At 43.6% G+C, this 19,139-nt stretch overlaps 1 protein-coding gene across 1 annotated transcript in view; it reads left to right on the plus strand.

Moving 5' to 3' along the window:
• Nucleotides 1–18,776, plus strand: part of LOC120029166 (limbic system-associated membrane protein-like) — a 141,924-nt gene extending 123,148 nt beyond the window's left edge. Inside the window, exons 3-7 of the mRNA XM_038974467.1 lie at nt 548–673; nt 9,628–9,759; nt 9,894–10,014; nt 18,075–18,223; nt 18,668–18,776. Coding sequence (XP_038830395.1) covers nt 548–673; nt 9,628–9,759; nt 9,894–10,014; nt 18,075–18,223; nt 18,668–18,765 — 626 coding nt within the window. The 3' untranslated portion in view covers nt 18,766–18,776. The remainder of the gene's footprint in view (nt 1–547; nt 674–9,627; nt 9,760–9,893; nt 10,015–18,074; nt 18,224–18,667) is intronic.
• Nucleotides 18,777–19,139: the final 363 nt, after the last annotated feature.

Consider the following 19,139-nt stretch of genomic DNA (forward strand, 5'->3'; position numbering starts at 1 on the left):
AAACATTACATTCAGATGAAAAACGTTCGGCTTTCTTTTAACATCAAACAAAGTCATGCACCTAGCGTTTCAGTTCATTTCATCTTTTGGTGGGTAATGGATTGGGTTGAGCTACAGAAACTATTTTCCCTTTAAAGTTGCTTCTCAACTTTCCTTTTCACTTGTTGAACTAACATGGCAATACTTTTGCATTCAAACATTTGCATTCAACTATACTGAAAAATAGACATGTAGCCTATGCCACAGCGACAAACGTATTGTAAAGACTTATGTTCATGCCACAGCCGTTTGCGTAATGTCTTATGCGGCAAGACCTTTCCTGTTGTTGATAATTGCTCATGTTGACGTTTGACATTTTGCCTCACATAATAAAGTAGTATTTGCATATTTCATAAACCATGCACTTCATTCACTGTAATACTACATTGTGGTTGCAATTCTTGCTAAAGAAAATCCATTACACAGTTCTTAGGAAGACTCAAACCCTACTATAGAAAATGCTTCTACTACCATTAGAATCATTCATATCTGCCACTTTCTCTTACAGTTCCAGCAAACATTTACAAAGTTTCGGAAGACATCACCGCGAACGAAGGCAGCAACGTGACATTGAGTTGTCTAGCCAATGGGAGGCCAGATCCATCAATCACCTGGCGACTGCTCAATCCATCAGGTAAGAGCCAATAAGCACCCAGCAGCATTTCACTCTTATCAAAGGGCAGCATTTCATCATTGTTGCTTATCACTATATCTGTGGTCTCAGACATGCAGGGGAGGGATGAGGTTGGGAGAGGGTTCCTGTGTTTAAAATCAAACATGTGGTATTCATCCTCGTTGCTCCATGTTTTAGGATGATTTTATTTGTAATCCTCCAGTCAATTCTTTAGGTCAGGTTTATTTCAGTTCTAGAGGATGCTTATTATTGCTGAGAGAAAGCGAGAGCGAGAGAGAAAGATGGTAGACCAGAAGAGAGGGCGATGAATGATGTCCCGTTGCTTAATGTTGTCGTCTCCCTGTGGATGTGGTCAACACGGTTGGTTTGCCTTGGTCTCCGAAGGCGCTAATCATCTCATTGAGTTGTGCATGCTTGAGGAACACCTGTAAATGACTGAGGCACACCTGCAGCTTCTCACTCTCCCCCTTCATTCAAGCACAGAACTGAATGATCTACCAATGCAATGTATTTCAAGTGAAAGCCCTCTAACGGATTGCGATAATTAAACCAATATGTTGTTGTGATTGCTCTAAATCGAACCATTACAACCAATTATCACAATAATTATATTTTCCAATACTCCATTTTGAAATGTTAATGTTTTGCTATCAAACTGCCACTCAAACCTTTGTGGGAGTCCCTCTTAACACGGGATTAGTGCTTCCATTTTTGGACTTTAAGTGTAATGATGTATTGCCAGTGATTCTTTAACAGTATAACTGGCTACCCAGCCTTAGTATAACTGTTGGAACCTTTTAAAACCCTAAATATATGCTTATTTTACTACATTGTTTGTAAACAATGTATTTGTAAGCAAACACTGTATAGCTTCACATGGTTAAACATGGTTAAAACTATCATTTTGATCTCATCGATGATCTGTCCTTGCATCAATAGCTCGATGATTTTGAAAATCCCTCAGCTGTTTACCACAACAAGTGGCGGGGTGGTACTGTGTTGTTTTTTTAATCCCGGATTGCCCCTTTAACGCGAGGCTTAGAAATGCTCAATGAATGTTAACATCTAACAATTTGAATAATGCATAACGAAGAGCAGTGCATTGTCATGCGACTGCATTTGTATTCCACCATAAAGGTGTGCATTTGATAGGTAATATAATGCTGCCTGGAGGTGTCTACATTGATTAGTGTTCTACTTTGTTCAACAAGGTCGACTGAGGTGGGATATTCAGAGGTTCCTCACTCATTCTTAGCTCTCGTATTGTTGCCTGATCGTTTGTTACCAAGCAGATAATTGGTTTATAATTGGAATGTTTGCTTCTAAGCAGATGCAATGGAAGGGTAGATGGAGAAATGAAAAGAACGCAGGAGATTCCCCCCCCCCCTTTTCCATCCGAGTCAAGATTGATATTATTCTTTCTGACTTGTCAGAGGAGTGCCTCTTCATTATTCTAGCAGAGTATAACAGAGAGCACAACGTTTCGTAACATGACTTAAAATAATGGATGAAAGAACTGTCATTTTCTATTTCAGCTCTCCCTGCACAGTATGGGATCGCCACTATTCGCTTTCCAGAGTTCCCGACAGAAACCATGACATTAGTCTGTTGTCTCCCTCCCAAATTCTAGCCCTTCACCTATTTTTCCCTCGTGAAAAGATGCAGATGCAGGGAAAATGCAGGCCTAGCCATATTATGTACTGTCTATTCAGATACTTTAGAGATTTCCACATTTTACACACATTGGGATTAGAAGGAAGGCAGTGTCAGCTATTGCATTTTATGCCAATAGTTGTATTCATTGAGGACGTGGGATGTTGTTGTCCCTGATATTGACTGGGAAGCAGAACATTGCTGGACTGTCTGTCTGTTTGTGGGGATGAGATCAATAGAGCAAGGCACACAGCGTCTGTTTGTTCTGGGCCTGTGCTCTGCCTCAGTGTGTCTCCTCCCAACCAGTGTTTATTTCTAAAGTGTATCTGTAAAGGTCACAGGCGGGAGCGGAGGGCACCACACTGAGAATGCTACGACAAAAGTTGAATTCTTGGTCAAGCAAGGAATCTTTCAGTGCACGCTTCCCGGACCACCAAAATAGAAGTCAGACAAGTATGAAATATACATGCCCTTTGGTGCTCTTCATATTACACGCTTTGGGCTATGGGAAGCCACTCACAGACATCGGTGGTAAATGGCTTTTTGAGGGGAAAAGAGACGGGGGGGGGGGGGGGGGTCGTCTATGTTTAAGTATGCAAATAAGAGATCTCATTAAATGTGTGATCACTCACATCATTTGATAATTCAAGAGCCGAGCACGGTTAATTAATGTTAAAATATGCATTTGACATTCCCACCCCTGACATAATGCCTTTTGGCAGTAATTTAATGCTGCAGGGGTATAGCCTGGATCAACCTATGTTCTACTGATGACAACTCACACACCTGGACAAGCAGGGATGATGGCTTGCCCCTCCCAACATCCAGACCTTTTCTTGCTCATGCAATTGTGCCAAATTGGCTTGCATCTTGTGGTGTACTTTGCTGAGGGAAAATGTACTTGATACGATTGGAATGTGTTGTTGTCTCACCTAGCTATCTTAAGATGAATGCACCAATTGTAAGTCCCTCTTGATAAGAGTGTCTGCTAAATGACTAAAATGTGAAAATGTTAAATGTACTACACACTTTTAAACATCTGGTCAAACCACTTAACCATATGCTCAGACAGGGGTGTTAAAATCAGATTAGATTAAGATTTCTTCTTAAACAACATCCTAGCCGTTAAATATTTAACAGTGTCCACCCACCCATACTACTCTGAAACAAGCCATGCTCCAGGATGGACTGGCCATAGGACAATTCTGGAAAATACCATACATTTTTACATTTTAATTTTATTTTACAAAATTCAAATTATTCAGATAATGATGGGGGACTCAATGGGAAAAAAAGGGCTGGTGTGGGGGCCTCGAGGGGGAAAAAGGGCCGGTGTTGGGGCCTCGAGGGGGAAAAAGGGCCGGTGTGGGGGCCTCAAGGGGGAAAAAGGGCTGGTGTGGGGGCCTCGAGGGGGAAAAAAGGGCTGGTGTAGGGGCCTCGAGGGGGGAAAAAGGCCAGTGTGGGGGCCTCGAGGGGGAAAAAGGGCCGGTGTGGGGGCCTCAAGGGGGAAAAAGGGCTGGTGTGGGGGCCTCGAGGGGGAAAAAAGGGCTGGTGTAGGGGCCTCGAGGGGGGAAAAAGGCCAGTGTGGGGGCCTCGAGGGGGAAAAAAGGGCTGGTGTGGGGGCCTCGAGGGGGAAAAAAGGCCGGTGTGGGGGCCTCGAGGGGGAAAAAAGGGCCGGTGTGGGGACCTCGAGGGAGAAAAAAGGGCCGGTGTGGGGGCCTCGAGGGGGGAAAAGGGCCGGTGTGGGGACCTCGAGGGGGAAAAAATGGCCGGTGTGTTAGAGATGCCCGGGCATATTTCTGGTCCCAGTCTGTCCCTGCCATTCTCTATACTATGAGTGACTTGGACTAGGTCTCAATAATACACCACTCATCCCTGTCCACCACAGCTCAGCATGCTACACACTCCAGAGTCCCCACCTCTGTCAGCCCTGAGATTGAAGTAGAGCACTTCCCAGAACTAGGCTCACAATCCCAAGGTCCCTGACTTGCATGTTCATGGAGGGCTCACTGCTCCCCACTGCTCCTCAGTGCAGGAAACAGGCAGTGCCTTGCTGACATTCTCCAGGCTGTCCCTGAGAAGGCTGTGACCTGTGAGATGTGACAGGCCCTTGTCAGGGTGGCTCAGGTTCAGCCCTGGCAGCGGGTGTGAAACATGTAGAGGGCTGCTCGTAGAAGGGGATTAAGTGCTCCCCCCAGGGATCACAGAGAGAGAGCTCCGCATCTGGCACTGCAGCTGATCCCAGACCTGTCCACTGTCACTGAAGGTTTATCCCGTCCACACACACACACACACACACCACACCATACACACCACCCAGCCACACTGAGTAAGAAGAGCCACACTTGTGTGACTCTCACCCATCATCACTCACAGCTCCCCTCCAGGCATTTGTGACCACAACGTGATGCATCATGGGATGTTCTAAGGGTGATGTAACCGGAGTGTAACCTGAGTGTCCTTGTCCCAAGGCAACGCTATTTGACCAATCCATAAAGAATCAGGAAATTAGAAGCCATGCTGGAATAACGTGCGGTCTGTGATTCAATAAAATTGATTTGTTTATCTGATGCGCTGATCAGCATGATACGGCAAGCCTGCACAAATGGGAATGATATCTGTAAAATGGTTTTGAGGTTTATCAAAGAGTGGTCTTTCGCTGAGGTGGAAATGTTTCCCTGAAGACCTCCGTATATGTAAGCATGTGGGTGTTTTCATTGTGGTTGGCCCTCTAGCTACTGATATGACCAAAAGAATGAGAAAGGGCCGGTGATTTAGCTCAGTCATTTGTTCATTTGTTCATTATCTTCCCACTAAGAGTCTTAAAGAACAGGCTGAGCTAATTATATATTGACCCCTCATCATCTAAATCAGACAATGGCCCGACAAAAAGATTGGCTCCATGTGTTTGAGAAAGATAAAACCGAGCCTTTTCCATTTGGAAGCACTTAGAAAGTAGTGTAGACAAAATCAAATAAATGTTGCAGAGCCATTTGTGCCGTTCTCCCCAAGTTCTCCCAAAATCAACTGCTTAACATAAATTAGTATTCACAAAATAAATGTAACATTTCGCACAGTGGTAAATGATGCTCATGAATAATGCATGGCCATGCAAATGAGCATTTAGTTCCCAACTGCAGTTGTGTTGCTACGTGATGCTGAGTCTCTCCTCACTGATGGTTTGTGCTTTGCTCTCTATAGTGTCTCAAATCTGCCTTCTAGTTCCCTTACGAAAGGTCTTTCCAAAATACTGGCTTGCCCACAGACGCGTGCACTTGAACTACCCTGTTCAAGGAAACATGCCATCAGAAATATAAGGGCTCTTTTGGCTAGGTGGGCATTCCGTGCTGCAGTACGAGGCTCAAACGTGAGTGGAATTTCGGTGATTCCATGCTAATGTGACCAGGATTAGAGTTGACCTACCCAGTCCCATCTGATTCATTCTGAGATGAGTTATATGCTACTGCTGCAGGCTTTCAGCTCCCTCCTGGCACAGGGGAGTGTGTGTGTGTGTGTGTGTGTGTGTGTGTGTGTGTGTGTGTGTGTGTGTGTGTGTGTGTGTGTGTGTGTGTGTGTGTGTGTGTGTGTGTGTGTGTGTGTGTGTGTGTGTGTGTGTGTGTGTGTGTGTGTGTGTGTGTGGTGGGGAGGTGGTAGTGGGTTGGTAGCACAGGAGGTTGGTGGCAACTTAATTGGGGAGGACGAGCTCATAGTAATGGCTGGAATAAATGGGATGGTATCCAACACATGGATGTGCTTGATACTATTCCATTCACACCATTTCAGACATTATTAGTAGTTGTCTCCCCTCAGCAGCCCCCTGTAGTTGGAAGCCCTCTCTGTCACTGTTGTGGTTAGCCTTCACCATAATGTAGTTGCTTTCCCAAGAATTTAAGGAAATACAATTGTTGAGACAAACCCAAAGTAATGCGGTTCAATGCAAATAACTTTTCACCACACATTTATGAGTGTGAGGCTCACAGACCACTGCACTGTTATGTTGCTCCCAAATCCTGGTATTAGATAGCCCTAGGGTCGTACGCCTTTTATTCAGAACTAGAATATGTTGGAAAATAATTATATGCGTTGTCTTTCAGTGTTGCTGGCGCACAGTCAACACAATAAATTAAAGCAGGGCACCAGAAAAATTGAGCTTTTCATCAAAGTTGAATTTTAAGTGCCATTTTCATAGTGAAGTTTTTAAGTTCCGTTTTCATAATAAACACTGTTCATTATAAATGGGTGAAGAAGAAATAGTTTATTTAATTGTCATAGCTTATCATGCGTTTGCAGCTTAGCAACATAGGCCCTACATCTATCTATCTAAAGTACATCCAGGCTCAAAGCAAGCTGGAGGAGTGTGCTGCCGAATGCCATGACTCGGACCTTAAACTTTCACCTGTAGTCACAATAAGCTGATGTGAAGGGGGTTGTTTGGCAATGCTAGGCAGAGCTAGCCGCCCAACAGGATGATTTTGAACAGTTCTCCTAGGGGTCTCTGTCTGCGTCAAGTGAAGATCATTGGCTTTGTTTTCAACTGAATGAGCCCAGGACTTTAGGGGGAGAATGGTAGAGAACACCTATTCATGTCTTACACCCAGTCAGACCAGGATACAGGCATAGACACACTCTCTAACACTCCTGCAGGCACACACGCGCACACACACACACACACACACACACACACACACACACACACACACACACACACACACACACACACACACACACACACACACACACACACACACACACACACACAGACACATCAGTCTTCCATTTTCTACAGTTCACACACAGCCACATACAAAAACACACACACCCACACAAACTATTTATGTCTGTGATTTGGAATTCCTCTCTTTCTTTACACTCTCTCTCTCTCTCTCTCTTTCTCTCTCTCATTCATCTCTCTTTTCTCACACAACTCAAACTGATTTATTGCCCTGACAATCTATGTGAAATAAGAAGTTATGTGAAGTAAGAAATGTGCACTCCATTCTCTCCCACCTCATTGGGTTTCTCAGTCACTCACTCGATTAGCATAGAGTTGTATGGCTTTGCCGTCATGTGATTTTTAATGTGCTCCAAATCAATCACTTTTCCATTCCCCATGGGGCCCAAGGAAAGCAGTGATTTATACCTGCTGAATCCACACAGAGATTGAGTAGCTATAGAAACAGGTTCTTTCCTGGTGAAGGTAAGCCTATTTTTCATAATTACTTTCTTTCTGAGAGTTAGTACTTGAAGTGTATGTAAAGAGAGAACAGTGTTTATCACGAGGCTGCTCAAGCCTCCCGGGGGACATTCTTTGATTTCATAGAATCATTAATTAAGCAATTAATCTGGTCATATTCATAATACAGTTGTTTCTGGACCCTGCTGAGTTATTGACGTAATATTTCCAGTTCACTTGTATAAAGAAGTTGATTTTATTATTATAATTGATCATTTTGGTCACACTTTATTTGGATAGTCTGTAGATCTGTTGGTGGAAACCTGCTTGCTATGGTTAGGGTTTGAATAAAGTTTAGGGTAAGGGTTAAGGTTAGGGTTAGAGCTTGGGTAAGGGTTAAGGTTAGGGTTAGAGCTTGGGTAAGGGTCAGTAGACAGTAGAAATGTTACTGAAAGTCTGTAGAGTGACTACAGATGGACTATCCAACTAAAGTGTTACCTAGATAGCTACTGTAAGTAAGCTACCGTACTGTAGATCGTAGCTAAGTCATCATCTTCTCTCTCTAGCCCCTCAAGAAATATCTATTCAGGTGAAGTCCAACTGCCTTAATGATAAAACGATCAAGCAGCCACAATACATTTCCATGGCAACTGATTTCAATCCTAATTTTCCAATCATGGCATCCTTTGTCCACGATGAGTGTGTTTGATATGGCTGCGGTAGCCATGCTAGGAGGACCCTTTGATCTGAGTGCTCTATTCATAAGCATTGAACTACACCAGACAATCATACCAAACATAAGCGTAACCATAGAGATCCTATCATATATATTCTATGGGGTTAGGGTTAGGGTTCAGGGTTAGGGTTAATTCTATGGGTGTGGCACAGAAAGAGCTTGATACATTGGGCATGCAGCTGTGAATGCTGTTGCCATGCAGTTTGAGACTTGAAATTGAGGTTGTTCGGTATGTTTACATTTTGGATTTAGCCACAAACAAATGTATAAGAATAACTTGAGTGTCTCTAATAGGAAAGGAACAGTCTTCCGTATCGACATTCCCAGGGTTGTTACTTCATTTCACGGGTAGAAGACCTTGCTCCCTGAGTGTCAGCTCAGTTTCGGCGTGCTCATTGTTTTATTTAGTTGGGTTCGGTGGCATTTGGAGGTTTAGCTGGGTTTTTTTACTCAGAAACTGTCTCTGTCTTCCACACATTTACAGGGCTTGGGAAAAACATGTTAGTTATAAGGTTAAACAGGTCTCAGGAGTCTTCATGCATTCACTGCAGGCTATTGTTCCTATCAATCAATATCCATTTAGGAATGCCAAGAGAAATGTTGATACAGTACACTATTGTTTTGTTTGTGAACAGCTTTAGTCAATGTTACCCCATGGTACCTTCGTCAATGTTACCCCATGGTACCTTCGTCAATGTTACCCCATGGTACCTTCGTCAATGTTACCCCATGGTACCTTCGTCAATGTTACCCCATGGTACCTTCGTCAATGTTACCCCATGGTACTTTAGTCAATGTTACCCCATGGTACTTTAGTCAATGTTACCCCATGGTACCTTCGTCAATGTTACCCCATGGTACCTTCGTCAATGTTACCCCATGGTACCTTCGTCAATGTTACCCCATGGTACCTTCGTCAATGTTACCCCATGGTACTTTAGTCAATGTTACCCCATGGTACCTTCGTCAATGTTACCCCATGGTACCTTCGTCAATGTTACCCCATGGTACCTTCGTCAATGTTACCCCATGGTACTGTATGTAGCAATTGTACCGGGTATCTAATCAACCCAAGACAGCACTGCAGAGTCAGTCTTATCCGCATGCTTGGCATTCTCCTCATCCTGATCACTCCTAGATAGGCTAAATGAGAGAAACTCAGGAGACATACGTGACTAATTAAGGGAACTGCTGTTTCAGGTATGTCCATGTGATGCTGCATTCGAACATTTGGTCCGACATTAATTTGCTAATCAGGCTTATTGGAAGTAATGACGGATTCAGAGCCCCATTGAACATCATTGTTCTGCTTTTCCTGGAAGCTATCCTGTTTTCCCTATGTCCTCCATTCACCCTCTCTCTCTCTCTCTCTCTCTGTGTGTCTCCCCACAGCGGATTCTCTAGATGGGGAGGAGTACCTGGATATATCAGGGATCATGAGGAACCAGGCGGGCCGCTACGAATGCAAAGCCAGCAATGACGTGGCCACACCGGACGTCAAATACGTCAATGTTGTCGTCAACTGTAAGTCACTTTTTTGGGGGGGTGACTCCTGTTTTCCCGGCCAGATGTTTTTACTACATTGAGATCCACGATGTGTCTTTCCTTAATTGATGAAAGCGATAGAACCAGATGAACTGTTGTGATTGAATCCTTAGATCCTCCCGCCATCAAGAATGCCAAGAGCTCTGAAACCCAGGTGGGCCGTATGGGGGTTCTTCAGTGTGATGCGGCCGCAGTGCCCAAACCAGAGTTTGAGTGGTACAGAGATGACAAGAGGTAAGCGTTTTGTGGTTGTTTGAATCCCAGACTGCCCCTTTAATACATGTCCTTTGGTCATAATGGGGGAAGAGCCTACCCTATTATCAGAGGAGGCTGGTGGGAGGAGCTATAGGAGGCCCGGGCACATTTGTATGGTTAGAATGGAATAAATGGAATGGTATCAAAGATATGGAAACCACGTTTGACTCCGTTCCATTGATTCCATTCCAGCCATTACAATGAGCCCGTCCTCCTATAGCTTCTCCCACCAGCCTGCACTGCGTGTCATATGAAAATATAAAAGTTGTCCAGGGAACCAATTTCACACCTGTGACAGAGAGGACACTTATAGAGGAGAACCGTAGGTGGAAATTCGTATGTGATCACTAAGCAATGGCAACCATGTTCCTTTCATCTTAACACTTGTCATGTAATAGCCTCTCAGATTGCTTCACTGTAACATATTCAGTGGCTATGCAAAGCCGAAAAGTGTTTATGGTAATGTTCACACTAAACAGTCTTTGTAAGCTCATGAATGTGATGATAAAAAAAATACAAACTGAGGAGCAACTTTAGTATAAGTATTATCTGCTATTTTATTGCAAAAGTAGTCTAGGTACTCAGTATATAATTGATGATTGTTCAGATATTTAAATTGTTCACTACCATTTTTTTATAAAACGGGTTCAGTCAGCACTTTGCCTTTCTGACTCCAATCATTCCACGTCCCTTTTGATTAGCTGAGGTGATTTGGTCAAGTGTGAAACGCTTTATCTAGAAACAATTGATCCTTGATTGCGATACGTATTTGGAAACCTTTAACACTCAACTTAATTATCATCCCAATTTTTTTTTTTTTACAAATGCAAAAGATGCACTGGTGTACCAGACACCCCCGCAGCCCCTGGAAGGCGGGGGCCACGAGCTTTGGGGGCCCTTACGCCTGTCATCGATGTACATTTTTTTAAATGTAATAAATACTTTTTATTTTATTTCCGTATGTACTAGGATACTGTTTGTTTCTTGGGCTTCAGGAATGTGACTGCAAAAGTGCCCCAGGTCTTGAAAAATAACAAACTGATTGAAAGTATTAGGGGGCATCAGCAAACACTTGCCGTGGTCAAGCCTACGACAACACCAGTGCAATAAGTGGAGCTTACTCAGGTGTCCAAAAGCTCATGTCAGACGAGAGCCTAATGGTTCTTAGGTAGTTCTTTATGAGTTTTAGTTTTAGAAAATGATCTCTCCGCAGAAGCGACAGTTACAGGGATGGTAAAAACAGCTTGATTGCTGTAGAAACATCAGGGAAACTGGACAGAAAGGAATGGTGCTTTCGGGTCACATTTCATTTGTGACATGCACCGATACAACAGTGAAATGCTTACTTACAAGCCCTTAAACAACAAGAGATAAGAGATAAGAATAACAAATAATTGAAGAGCAGCAGTAAATAACAATAGCGGGGCTATATACAGGGGGTACTGGTACAGAGTCAATGTGTCAATGTGCGGGGGCACCGGTGTCGAGGTAATTATGTACATGTAGGTAGAGTTATTAAAGTGGCTATGCATAGATAATAACAGAGAGTAGCAGCAGCGTGGGGGGGGGGGGGGGGGGGGGGGGGTGGAATGCAAATAGTCTGGGTTGCCATTTGATTAGCTGTTCAGGTGTCTTATGGCTTGGGGGTAGAAGCTGTTTAGAAGCCTATTGGACCTAGACTTGGCGCTCCAATACAGAAAGAACAGTCTATGACTAGGGTGGCTGGGGTCTTTGACAATTTTTAGGGCCTTCCTCTGACACCGCCTGGTATAGAGGTCCTGGATGGCAGGAAGATGTACTGGGCCGTATGCACTACCCTCTGTAGTGCCTTGTGGTTGTAGGCCAAGCAGTTGCCATACAACCCGTCAGGATACTCTCTATGGTGCAGCTGTAGAACCTTTTGAGGATCTGAGGACCCATGACAAATCTTTTCAGTCTCCCGAGGGGGAATAGGTTTTGTCGTGCCCTCTTCACAACTGTCTTGGTGCGCTTGGACCTTGGACGCCAAGGAACTTGAAGCTCTCAACCCGCTCCACTACAGCCCCATCGATAAGAACGGGGGCGTGCTCGGTCCTCCTTTTCCTGTAGTCCACAATCATCTCATTTGTCTTGGTCATGTTGAGGGAGAGGTTGTTGTCCTTGCACCACACGGTTAGGTCTCTGACCTCCTCCCTATAGGCTGTCTCATCATTGTCGGTGATCAGGCCTACCACTGTTGTCATCAGCAAACTTAATGATGGTGTTGGAGTTGTGCCTGGCCGTGCAGGGAGTACAGGAGGCGACTGAGCACGCACCCCTGAGGGACCCCTGTGTTGAGGATCAACGTGGCGGATGTGTTGTTACCTACCCTTACCACCTGGGGGGCGGCCCGTTAGGAAGTCCAGGATCCAGTTGCAGAGGGAGGTGTTTAGTCCCAGGGTCCTTAGCTTATTGATGAGCTTTGAGGGTACTATGTTGTTGAACGTTGAGCTGTAGTCAATGAGTAGAATTCTCACATATGTGTTCCTTTTGTCCAGGTGGGAAAGGGCAGTGTGGAGTGCAATAGAGATTGCATCACCTGTGGATCTGTTGGTGCGGTATGCAAATTGGAGTGGGTCTAGGGTTTCTGGGATAATAGTGTTGATGTGAAACATGACCAGCCTTTCAAAGCATTTCATGGCTACAGACGTGAGTGCTATGGGTCGGTAGTCATTTAGGCAGGTTACCTTAGTTTTCTTGGGCACAAATACAGCAGTTCTGCAACATCTTTAATTGAGCCTCTCATTCTCCTTAATTCCCGGCCTCAACACGTCATGGAAAGAGATTAACTGTATAGGAAGCTCTGGGACAGGTCGTCTGGACACTGGACAGCCAATAAATTAGAAGATGCAGGGCTCGAGGGCCTTGAACAAAAAAAGCTATTTTTGTTCATACTGGTGAACCGTCGTTTGAGTTGTGTGGTTGCAATATCAACAGTCCCTATCTCTGGTATATCTTGGCATGCGTCATTCGAGACTAATTTTAAATTGTGTGCAGCACAATGGACATACACTGAGTGTACAAAACAGTATGAACACCTGCTCTTTCCTTGACATAGACTGACCAGGTGAATCCACGTCAATCAGTGTAGAGGAAGGGTAGGAGACAGGTTAAAGAAGGATTTTTAAGCCTTGAGACAATTGGGACATAGATTGTGTATGTGTGCCATTCAGAGGGTGAATGGGCAAGACTAAAGATTTCCTGTAAGTGCCTTTGAATGGGGTATGGTAGTAGGTGGCAGGTGCACCGGTTCATGTCCAGAACTGCAACGCTGCTGGGTCTTTTCACACACTCCCGTGTGTATCAAGAATAGTCCACCACTCAAAGGACATCCAGCCAACTTGACACAACTGTGGGAAGCTTTGGAGTCAACATGGGCTAGCATCCCTGTGGAACGCTTTCGACACCTTGTAGAGTCCATGCCCCAACGAATTGAGGCTGTTCTGAGGGCAAAAGGTGGGGGGGTGCAACTCAATATTAGGAAGGTGTTCGTAATGTTTTGTACACTCAGTGTATATTGCACTATGTCTCAGGAAAGACTATTTGGGGTGGCAATACTCAGTATAGAAAACAGTCGGGCCGCAACCTGGACCTACAGACCATAGTGAAAACATTTGCACACAAAAAGGAGGACTTCAGGAGACCAGGTGAGTCTCTCAAGTTGGATTGAATTTACTTTGAATATTGCAGCCCATTTATGTAGGCTACTAGCCAGACAAAACCCACTGAGTTCAACAACAAATAGTGGCTGAATTTATCCTCAAACCGACTACTTTTTTTCTCATTGCAGCTATAGATAGTACACTGCATAATGGAACAATCCCTAGTAAGCGAGTGTTTTGAGGGTAGACAATGTATTATTTGGCATTAATAGACTTAAACTGGAAGAGAGCGGGATGACGGCTCAGTTTATGCAGGTTCAGGTACCCTATAAAGGCTGTATATTCAAAAAAAATCAATTGGTAGCTGATTAGTGTTCTGTTGTATCTAAAATATATTTCACAATCTATAATGTTTGAATTTCCAACTTTAATTACTGAAAAAGTAGTTATATTATTTCCACTGGCCAGCAGTCTAAAAATGGCAGCATTGCGACACCGTGTATAGCTTTGTGAAATGTTAGGCTTAACCTTGAGAAAATGATGACCAAAATAGGCCTACCATTAAACATTTATCCATTAGCTAAAGCAAAGGTGTGCCCTGGCTCCATAGAAAGCTTATCATCGATTCGATAGGCATGCAGTCGCGTAGACATGTTGCAATTTCAGCACCATGGACAGCGATCGGTAATCTACTTTGTGAGTGGCTGTCTGGCTGACACATTTGATTATTATAACGCAAACCTTACAGGGGGGCCCAGAGAAACTGTGTTACGCCAGTGACTTACTGTTGGCTGTTTTATCACGTATTTCCACAGAGGTTTTTTTGTGTAACACAGCTTCGAGACAACATTTTTTTTGTGTTCCCTCCTGGGTGTCCATTAGCTCCGGAAGTGTCGTGGTTCAGGTACTGTAAATATGCATCGCAAAATACCTCTGTGTAAGTGTATCATTTGTGAAATTGTTTTGGGATGATAATTAAGTTGAGTGTTAAAGATTTCCAAAACCACATCACAAGGGTTATTAATGTTTAGACAGAGCGTCAGGGCTCTTAACATATTTCCCCCGCACGACAGATAGGTTTGTGAATGGACTGTAAGGCACTAGCATTACTGTACATGAATGGGAAATGTTTTGATTAGAAGTGAGAGTATACCTTCTTGTCAAAATGTTATGGCTAGTAAAGAATTGTGTATATTCACTAATGAATCAGCTAGCACACAGGGTCAAACCACAAACCAAAATCCAAATAACCAAGCCTTCCAAACGTTACAGAAGCAGTAGTCCACAGAGGGAAATGTATTGAAAATCAATACAAAATCCCTTAAACAAGTCTTTGTGAATGTTCTAAGTTGTATGGAGTTGAGAAAACTAGTCTTTTAAACTACAAAGAGTTTCTTGGTTACGAACTCAAACCAGGAAGTGACTATGGGTATGGCCAGGGCGTGACCGGGCGGAGCCCATAGCCTATACACATCTCAAGGAACCATGGAACCTTGCGGGTTACAATGTTACTGTAGTTGTTTTGTTCCCCTAAATTCCTGGCTTGGTTATTTCTTGAGATAAATCCACATCTCAGGCCATCTGTTTTTGTGGATCCAGCTATATGCCACAATCGAAAATTAATGGAAAAGATAAGCACCATATAATTTCCAGATTTGCTCTGCTTATCTTTTCATTTGGGGTTGAGTAATATAGCTGGATCTACACAGCCAATGGCATGGCATGTGGACTCGTCTTCACATTAGACTACCTTTCAGGTCAGAAAACATCTGCCAAACTTTGAATTCAAACTCTAATACCTTTAAGTGCCCTTCCTTTACCTCTGCATGTTATTAATGTATCTCCTTCAACGACTTCCTTGATGTAATACAATACCATAATTTCAAATAATGCTCGGCCAGTAGATTATATGTCTTGTCTTTAACGATTAACTTAGTGTACCTTATCAAGCATATTTACTTCCAGTTTGCAAGAGGCCTGTTCCTCAACTTGTTTTCTGTAATTCCCTTTAACCTTACCAGCACTGACCTCGTCATGACTGCTCACCACTGTTGTTACGTTTGAACTACTTTACCACTGAGATGTCCACACCATCTCCCAGTGGCATCTGATGTATAGGAATCCTCTAGTGCTTATTGATACTGCAGCAATTAGCATTTCCCAAGACTGACCCGCTCCTCCTAATCCTCTACTGGGGATTCTGAGGCTCATTACTGTTGCTGCTGCTTGGTCCTTTGATCTGGAACCTCCCGGTCCTCTATTAGTCTCTAGTTTCTGATTACATCCCGCGTTCTGGAACCTCCCGGTCCTCTATTAGTCTCTAGTTTCTGATTACATCCCGCGTTCTGGCACCGCCCCTGAACTATGCCGCATGAATGTCTTCAGGGAAGAGGAGGGTGGTACAGTATAGCCTGGTTAACCCAGACTGAACACTGTACTCACTCATTGTGAACTGAAACAATGGTAGAGTGCTCTTCACAGAACCTGATATTCCCACAATGTTGAATATGGGGAAGCGTTTTTCTTTCTCCCATCAACATGAGTTGCTGTCACAACCACTTGACAACATTTTCCATTTTCCCTGCCACGTACAATGTCTTGTTGATTTCCTTTATCAACAGCCTGTAGACATCCTACTTCTGTCACTCGCCGTTTCCTGTAATAGCCTACTTTAGATGCACCCACATGCCACATCGAGAGGCGGCGAATGAGATGTGTCTGCCTGATTGTTTGACACATTCCCGTTCAAACCAGTTTCTGTACCTTTTGCCCCATTTTAGTACATGAATCAAATCTGTCCTTCAGTTAAAAAATGGTTGTGGCTTCTTAAAGTGAATATGTAATTGAAAAGACATGTGCTGCCATCTACCAGTGGAAGATGATGGTGCAATGAACTAGGTATTATTTGGATCCCTTCCCTGGATGCTTCAGACTTCACACAGTTGCTTATGACCTGACCATAGCTGGAAATGTTGTATTCCATGCTGCTCAACCAGGACTCAGGGGAAGACGTAACATTGTAAACGTAAATCTGTCTCCCTCCATATGTTACAAATTCCAATTTGTTGTGACTAACATTAGCTAGGCTAGGGGTTAGGCTTAAGGTTTAAAGTTAGGTCTAAGATTAGGAGTTAGGTTAAAGGGTTCGGGGAAGGGTTAGTTACATTTACATTTTACATTTAAGTCATTTAGCAGACGCTCTTATCCAGAGCGACTTACATTTAACCTTTATTTAACTAGGCAAGTCAGTTAAGAACAAATTCTTATTTTCAATGACGGCCTAGAAGAGTGGGTTAACTGCCTTGTTCAGGGGCAGAACGACAGATTTGTACCTTGTCAGCTCGGGGATTTGAACTTGCAACCTTTCGGTTACTAGCCCAACGCTCTAACCACTAGGCTACCCTGCCGCCCCGCGGCAACATGCAACATGCTAAGTTGTTGCAAAGTAGCTAAGAAGTAGTAAGTAGTTGCAAACTTTCGGTTTCCCCGCCATCAGATTATGCTGTCTCATGATGTGCACTCACTTTCCTTTTTATGCAAATGTTTTATACTACCTGTGTCAGCACAAACCCACTGCACCCTTAAATCAGTCTCAGCTGTCCTAGCACATTAAAATGTTAAAGACGGGATCAGTTTGAAGCCCTTCATACTTTACCTCAAGTGTGCCTTTACATTGTATTATACACTGAGTATACCAAACATTACGAACACCTTCCTAATATTGAGTTGCACCCCCCCCCCCCTCCGACGAATTGAGGCAGTTCGCATGGACTCTACAAGGTGTCGAAAGCGTTCCACATGGATGCTGGCCCATGTTGACTCCATAGTTGTGTCAAGTTGGCTGGATGTCCTTTGGGTGGTGGACTATTGCTGATACACACGGGAAACTGTTGAGGGTTAAAAAAAACAGCAGCATTGCAGTTCTTGACATAAACTGGTGCGCCTGGCACCTACTACCATACCTCGTTCAAAGGCACTTAAATATTTTGTCTTGCCCATTCACCCTTTGAAAGGCACTCACACACAATCCATGTCTCAATTGTCTCAAGGCTTAAAAATCCTTCTTTAACCCGTCTCCTCCCCTTCATCTACACTGATTGAAGTGGATTTAACAAGTGACATCAACAAGGGATCATAGCTTTCACTTGGATTCACCTGGTCAGTCTATGTCCAGGAAAGAGTGCACTGTTGTGTCTACTCAATGTCAATAGACTCTATGATAAGGCAAACAAATGTGATCATAAATCATTATTTGTATGTAAATATACGAGAGGAACTGTGTGAACCTTTATTTACTATTTGAAACGAGCTGACTACTACTGTATGTATTCTAAGGACAAAAGTGGCAGACAAATCAGATGTCCTGAGTCTTATGCATAGTGTGTTATAATGCCTAACGTGATGTGGCGTCTTGTCCAGGCTATCCAACGCCCAGGGAATCAGCATCCAGATCGTAGGGACCACAACTGTCTTGATGATCTCCAACGTTACAGAAGAGGACTATGGAAACTACACTTGTGTTGCAACCAACAAACTCGGGATCCAAAATGCTAGTCTCTTCCTCTATAGTAAGTGACTTTGGAATAGTATGCAGTCCTCCAAAATCTCTTAGTTAAATGTCTCTGAAATTAGACACTTTAGACAATGTTACAAATTCTAGGCCCTATTCCGTTTACATGTGGGCCTAGAAAATGATGTGTTACATGGTCTGACCACCAGATGTCACTCACTGCACACAAATGAATTCCTGTAGTGTCATAGCAACAGTACCGATACTCAGACAGGGACCTGTCAGGCATAACAGTTTATACATTTACACATTATTACATCACATAGAAGTGACATATATTAAATTAAACATCAACAAAACTAATATGTTAGTCTTTAACCTCTCTTTTTCTCTCTCTCTCCCCTCCCTCCCTCCCTCTCTCCCTCTCTCCCTCCCTCCTTCCCTCTCTCCCTCCCTCCTTCCCTCTCTCCCTCTCTCCCTCCCTCCTTCCCTCTCTCTCCAGGACCTGGTACGGGCCGAGACATCAACGGCTCTGCCTGCCTATCCCAGTCACTGTGGCTCCTCCTGGCCTCCATCACCTGCCTTCTCTTCAAGTGTTAATAACACCACCAACCTACCATTGTTATTACCTACCCAGTTATTACATTGAGACTGTTTGCGTAATGTAACAAAAATCCTGATGTGCTCCGATGCACCAAACTAGATAATAAGAAGATAGAATGGGCTTATTAATAAGTTTTAGTAACAAAAAAATATGAAATGGAGACAATGGAACAAACACTGCTTTTTCTAAGAAACATTTATTGCCATTTTAACATGCTGAAGTCTTGCTTTTCCGCTGTCATTACTCTTGTTTCGGTTGGGGTGTGGTTCATTGTATTTCGTCCAAATGAATACGTAAGTCTTAACCTCCAAGTGGCAGGGATTTCAGGTCAAGTACAACAATCATGGATATCTGCGAGAAGCACTGAGAC

The sequence above is a fragment of the Salvelinus namaycush genome, chromosome 34, assembly GCF_016432855.1.
Source record: "Salvelinus namaycush isolate Seneca chromosome 34, SaNama_1.0, whole genome shotgun sequence".
Classification (NCBI taxonomy): Eukaryota; Metazoa; Chordata; class Actinopteri; order Salmoniformes; family Salmonidae; genus Salvelinus; species Salvelinus namaycush.